Genomic DNA, 7,588 nt, shown 5'->3' on the forward strand with positions numbered 1-7,588 from the left:
TTAGTAAGTTGTATTTCTTTCGGTTTAATATTTTTTTACGTACCAAATTTTATTCGGTTTAAATGGTTAACCGAACCAAATAAAACGAAATCGATTCAACCGAACGTTACCTGGTTTTGTAATGGTTAGATTTGAAATTTTAAAAAAACTGATAAAATGAAACGGATTTAACCGAAAGCCGAAGACCACACCAAATAACACCCCCTACTTTTGTTTCTTCACCTTGCCACTTGCAAATTTAAGTTTTATTTAATATATTTTTTGTCGGTTACAAAAATTAAATAACTAAGTTTTATTGCTTACACAATAAAAAAAGACTATGGCTTTTAAACTTGATTAAGTTAGACCCACAAATGACTCGTTATAAAATTAATTAATCTCCACCAATAAATCAATCATCCAAGAGTTTTGTAACAATAATCGTGCAACCTGAGATATTCTTCTTTCGAAAAGAAAAATATATGATCAATCAAGTGCGTATTAGAATAAATTTATTTTGTAGCGGGTATGCAGTATTTATATATAGATACATTTGTTATATTAAATAAATTATATACATTAATTTTGTAATTGGTATCATTTGTTATGTTATATCAATTATATTAGACTCAGTCGCATGTTCTAGTCTTATCAAGTGGGTATAACAAACCATGGATGGTATTTTCCACCAAGTATTTTAATGCTCTCAAATATTATAAGACGACTTCAAATCTTCAAAATTTTGGAGTAATCCAATAGGGTAATAAAATAATTTGTAATTTTATGTGTATATATATAGATGAGGGGATGGGGAGGAGTAGATGCATACATTCATACATAAAAGGTAAAGATTATACTCTTCTCTTATTGATATTCTATTGATATTCTTTCATGATGGTTTTATTTTGTGGTATTAACTAGTAAAGAAAATTTAGCATTTCTTATATATCAATTATATTCGACTTTGTCTGCATGTCTCAAATACATCATTAATACTTCGACGTTAATTAGCTTAATAAAATTTCTAGAGTTTATTTGCCTGATATGATATTATATATGTATCAATTGAATCATTTACATGCTTTATTTGTATGTATCGTAGATGAATTTTGATTTTGTGAATTAACCTCATACATGCTCGGATTTGTCATCAATATGCAGGAAAATAGAAGAAACACTCGAATAAGAGCTCACATAATAATCGGTTAGTCTTCAACTTGAATAGTAGTATAGTTTTATGCTCTCTCTCTCTCTCTCTCTCTCTCTCTCTCTCTCTCTCTCTCTCTCTCTCTCTCTCTATATATATATATATATATATATATATATATATATATATATATATATATATATATATATATATATATATATATATATATATATATATATATATATATATATAAAGGTAGAGTTTATGTGAGAACAAAAGTCATTCAGAAATAATAGATACATTTCTTATATATTTCAGATGCCAAAAAATTAAAAATAAAAATTTTAAAAAAGTATTTAAAATTTTCAGAATTTTTTTTATTTCCATAAAAATATGACATGCAAATATTCTAGTAGAATATTGCATTCGTGTTAGAATTATATTTTCGGAGAAGAATATGAATAATATATTTTTTTAAATAATATTGTATTACACATATAAACTGTGATATTGTTAGTTTTGTTATTTTTTTTTTATATTTTTGAGAAAAAAAATGAAGTAGAAAGTAACGAGAAGAATTAAAATAATATGATTTTTTTCAATATTTTTTAAAATGAACACTTGAAGATGTTATATATATATATATATATATATATATATATATATATATATATATATATATATATATATATATATATATATATATAAAGGGGTATATTATTGTGATCTAAATATGTATTATGTGATTATATGATTGATTGTGGGCCAATCATTTTAGTTATTTTAAAAAAGTAAATAATACATATTAAATGTTGAAGACATAATGAATATTAATTACATCTTCAACATTTAATACATATTAATTAGTTTATTTTAATAATTAATATTATTTATCTATGATCAATCGTAAATATATAGTAAAAAACATTTAAACTATATATATATATATATATATATATATATATATATATATAGAGAGAGAGAGAGAGGGGGGGGGGGGGGGGGGGGAGGGGGGAGTTATGATTAAATATTAACTACAAAAATATTATTGAATGTATAATCACTTCATGTCTTTTAGATTATAAAATAATACTTATATGTACACTTAATTCATTATAAGGAAAATTCGAAAGCATGGTTAGTAAATATATATTGAATTTTAGGATTATAACCATGAGAATAATACTTTGGAATTGTATTTCATTTTTTCTTATATAATCGTAGAAAATAAGTATTTAAGGATATACAACATTCTATATGAGTTTTAAGGGTTTAAGGATATAATTCATAGTAAATTAGTATAACATTCTTTTAGAATTTAGTGGCCTTTATTACATGAACTTAAAGTTGGAGGAAAAGTAGAACATATTCTAAAAAAACCTAAAATTATCACATGGATTTGTGAATCACATTAGTTGACAAGTAGACATGGACAAATCACTTCTACTATATTTTAATCCTGTTGCAATCAAAATATTCAAGATTAACATTCTTTGAAAAGTAAATTCTATGAAAATAAACTTTAGAATGTAAACTAATCGTATTATTTAAGAAGGTACATCAATTACAATTTGTATTATAAATGCAAATAAATACAATTTACAACGCTCGAAGAATTCGACATTCATGAAGAGTGTTTGACTAAAAATCCATATTCAAGCGTGAAGAATTCATATATTCTTCAAGAATTAAAGGAGTATTGAAAAAAATCAATCATTAGTGAAGGACTCAAAGGTTAAAATCAATTTTAAGATTTTAACACCACAATATTTTTGCACAACGGAAGAATTCTTGATGAATTCAAATTTTTTTTTTTTTTTTTTTTTTTTTAAATGCTTGAAGAATTCAAGCCTTGTGCATGAATAATTGAAGCGAAGATGATGATATCGAACTTCAACAACGCATCATTATTTTTACACATTAATTTTGGTTGACACTAGTAAAAGTCAAATTCGGTGTGTAATTTGTGGGTTTTTCTCATACAAAAGTTTGAGGGCTATCATAAATTTTAAACTAAAAAAAAAATTGATTAATAAAACGTTGCATGTATATTGTTAAATTAAATTACATTTATTTGAGAATGTAACTTAAATAACTTCTACAAATAAAAAATAAAAAATCTAAGAACCATCAATATATTTTGTGAAAATATTCTTTGTTTACTATTCTCAATGGTAGTTATTATGCACAAATGCATATAGTTTTGAAAAGTTAACTGAGCATAATCATCAAAATGAATAGTCATTATGTTTCAAATGCAGGTTTTATCTGAAGCAATCATGGATAAAAAGGTTGGTGTGGCTATTGGTATTGACCTTGGAACAACATATTCTTGTGTGGGTGTATGGAAGAATGACCAAGTTGAGATCATATCCAATGATCAAGGAAATAGGACTACGCCATCTTGTGTTGCTTTCACGGATTTCGGTCGTCTAATAGGTGAAGGTGCAAAGAACCAGATTGCTATGAACCCCACCAACACCATTTATGGTTTGTATTTAATTAATTTGCTCCTTTGTTTTAAGCTCTTGGAATTCAAAAAATTGTTATCAGTCATTAATTAATATAAATTTGGTGGATTTTCAGATGCAAAAAGAATGATAGGAAGGAGATTTAGTGATACCAAACTTCAGGAGGACATCAAGTTATGGCCTTTCAAGGTCATAAATGGTACTCGTGACATTCCGAAGATCGTAGTTTCATTCAATGGTGAAGTGAAGGAGTTTTCTGCAGAGGAGATTTCATCCATGATTCTTATTAAATTGAAAGAAGCTGCAGAGAAGTTCCTTGGTAAAACTGTACATGATGCAGTCATTACGGTACCAGCTTATTTTGATGATTCCCAACGCCAAGCAACAAAGGACGCTGGTCATGTTGCTGGACTTAATGTTCTACAGATAATCAATGAGCCAACCGCAGCAGCAATCGCATATGGATTAGATATGAGAAATGACATAGCTCGTCAAATAAATGTGCTCGTCTTTGATTTGGGTGGTGGTACCTTCGATGTCTCTCTTGTCACCATTGATAATAAGGGTACGATAACAGTTAAGGCTGTTGCTGGTGACACTCACTTAGGTGGTCAGGACTTTGATAACACAATGGTTGACTATTTTGTGGAACAATTTAAGAGAAAGCATAGGAGAGACATGAGTGAGAATAAAAAAGCACTATCTCAATTGAGGGTAGCTTGTGAAAAAGCAAAAAGAGTTCTCTCTTCAATTATTGATACTACTATCGATATCGACAACTTGCATGATGGTATTGATTTTTCTATGAGAATATCTCGTGCAAAGTTTGAAATGCTTAATGAAGACTTCTTTAGTAAGTGTATAGAGATGGTGGAGAAGTGTTTGTGTGATGCAGAAATGAAAAAAAACGACATAGATGATGTAGTATTAGTTGGTGGGTCAACCAGGATACCCAAGGTACAACAATTGTTGAAAGACTTCTTCCAAGGAAAAGAGCTTTCTAAGAAAATTCATGTTGATGAGGCAGTTGCACATGGTGCAACAGCTCTTGCTGGAAAATTAACTGTTTGTTTTAGGGGAAATGATAAGAACTTAGTGTTAAGAGATGTTGTGCCTCTTTCACTTGGTACAGATCTGTATGATGGCTCATTATCTATTTTAATTAAAAGAAATTCCCCAATACCAGTCAGGAATGAAGAAACTTATGAGACTGTTATGGACGACCAAAAGATTATAGATTGCAATGTCTATCAGGGTGAGAGAAGTAGGGCTCAAGAGAATAATTGGCTAGGAAAATTCCAAGTTGAAGTTCCACCTGCGCCAAAGGGTGAGTCAAAGGTAAGAGTGGTCTTTGCCGTTGATGCTAACGGTATTTTGAATTGCTCAGGAGTAGAATTATCAACTGGCCGAAAAAGAGAGCTTATAATCACCAATGACAAGCAGAGGCTTACGACAGAAGATATCAAAAAAATGCTTGATGATGCTATTAAATACAAATTACAAGACGAGGAGTACAAGAAGAAGGCTAATATACGTAATGCATTGGAGGCCTACATTTATGATGTCAAAAGAAAAATCAAGAGAATAGAAAACTATACTAAGATGCTTCATAAGAAAGAATTGGAAATAATGGAAATCGCCATAGAAAAAGCAAATGAAATTCTTAATGAAGGCCAACTTGATTTGGATGGGTATGAAAATGAGCTAGATCATTTGAAAATGGTATGTCCGCCATTCATTTCCAAACATATTTAGACAACATTTTCTTAATCATGATGGAGAATTGGTTTGAGTGTCATCTACTATAAAGTATGTGCTATTGTTTGTAGTTTTCAATAATAATTTACATTTGAGTGTTTTTTGGATTTTGTATGCGAGTGAAGAATCAATTGATTTCAATAATATTTCTACTATTTACTGTCAATAAATATATTTCTCTTTTCAAGTGTGTACGACATTAGAACTATTGCTGGTGATATTTAGCAAAAGATCAGTAATGGAATTATCCCTAGGATAAGTAATCCCCATTGGAACTTTTAGTTTTAGCGAAAGAGAAACCAAAAATTTATCATCAAATATGGTAAAAGAACATTGCTTACAAAACAATATGGCAACAACTTAGTTCATCTTAATGGCAATGGCAAATTCTTTTATTTTTTGCGTTAATCCCTCACAAAGTTTCCATTTTCTTCATTTGTGAGCATTTTATCATAGGTTTGTTTCTATTTCTACTAAAATAATGGGCATAATCTTTTTTCTTTTACTTAATTTCCTTTCATACATGTTTCAAATTCAGTACCAAATATATAAAGAACATGAAAATTAATAGCTTTTAAATTTGCAACCAAAATAATATGCAATAATAAAGCCTACAATGCGATTATAAAAGATAAGCAAACTTATCAAATGAAAATTACAATTTGTAAGAAAAAGTACAATGCCATATATTAGTGTGTAATGTCCTAATAAAAACTAAAGATTAGCAAACCATGTTTTGTAAAGCTATAATTTCCAAAAGTATTGCATTTTATGTTTAAAATTGGATGAACTTTTGCTTGTGATGTTTGGTTAAATGACAATAACAAATAGTGAGTAAATTTATTATTATAACAAAGCTTGATACAAACTAAATTGTAATAAGTAATAACACTAAGTATAATGCCATAATGGCAACAAAACTGAAAATATGATGTTGTAATTGGTAGTCAAATTCAAATGAGTTTAAAGTTTCAATGTATATATAAAAAGTACCTTAGATTTTGAAAGTATAATGACTTGATAAGTTAATATGATAGATTTAAATTATCATGAATAGATATGGTAGATTTTCAAAATACAAATTATAATGATTTAAAGGTCATTAACTTAATTCATCAACTTAACATGGTCTTGTGACATAGAGGTATATCAATGTTCTAAAAATCTCCTCACCACACGTCATGACCCTAAGGCTTTTACATGACATCACAAATGAATAATAGTAGACACTATATAACTGATCAAAAATCTAATTAGGTTTCACAATCAAATTAACTAATGAAGCAGACTCATCAATGTACCAACATGTTCAGAAGACGTAGATGTTGTGGATTTTCCGTAAGAAGTTATGAGAAAACTTAAGAATGCAACTGGTTCACTAGTAAAATCGATTGAATAATTTGGGAGAATAAAAATTGGAATTAGGGTAATAATTAGGGATTTATAGGTTACAGAAATTCAATTTCAATTTAATATAACTATTTGAAATCCCATACCCATTATTATGTTTTCAAGGGTCTAATAAAAATCTACCAGCACATCATGCCTTCAACGGTAAGATAATTCGCTTTTGTTGCTAGAAATAGGGTAATGTTTAAGGTGTTTCAACACAATCATGTTGACAATAACTACAATCATAAATAGAAAATTTGTAAAATCTTTGTTTAAGTTGTTTTTACTTGTAACCTCAAGGACTTTAACTGTGTTTGTGTGAATATGCTACAGAAGTATAAAAGAAATCTCATATATCGTGATAATGATATATAATCATAAAATTAGACTTTGTAAAACCTCGGCTCAAGTTGGTATATACTTGAAACATTATGGGTTTTAAGTGCAAATATGTGATTTTGCTAAAGATGAAATAGAAAGAAATAGGTAAGGTTTTGATGGGTTTTATAGGTTACTAAAACATGTAGAGGAAAATCTTAATCCCTAAGTTTCATTGTCACACCCCCAAACCAAGGATGGCGGAAACATCCGGGGGTGGAGGACTTCATGTATAGTATCATAACAACAAATATAATAGTGCTCAAAGTATAGACAATCAACATAAATATAATTGAAAAAGTTACATCATAGTATATGTTTACATGTTACTGAATCAATTACATTATGTTGACAAAAATGAAATGTTTGACGCCTTAGCGCTCTATCCTCAAAAGCGGCCGATTACCTGTTTATTGATTCCCTGAAAATACAAGTAATTTTGAAAAAGTGTCAACAAGTAAGT

At 28.7% G+C, this 7,588-nt stretch overlaps 1 protein-coding gene across 1 annotated transcript; it reads left to right on the forward strand.

Annotated features, from left to right (window-relative positions):
• The first annotated feature begins 748 nt into the window (after positions 1–748).
• On the forward strand, positions 749–5,499 carry LOC145041614 (heat shock 70 kDa protein 3-like). Its single transcript, XM_078989750.1, has 4 exons — positions 749–823; positions 1,141–1,183; positions 3,388–3,616; positions 3,713–5,499. Exons 3-4 carry the CDS (start codon positions 3,406–3,408, stop codon positions 5,350–5,352), a joined length of 1,851 nt encoding a protein of 616 aa, XP_078845876.1. The 5' UTR covers positions 749–823; positions 1,141–1,183; positions 3,388–3,405; the 3' UTR covers positions 5,353–5,499.
• Positions 5,500–7,588: the final 2,089 nt, after the last annotated feature.

Source organism: Lactuca saligna, chromosome 1, assembly GCF_052625555.1.
Source record: "Lactuca saligna cultivar CGN05327 chromosome 1, ASM5262555v1, whole genome shotgun sequence".
Lineage (NCBI taxonomy): Eukaryota > Viridiplantae > Streptophyta > Magnoliopsida > Asterales > Asteraceae > Lactuca > Lactuca saligna.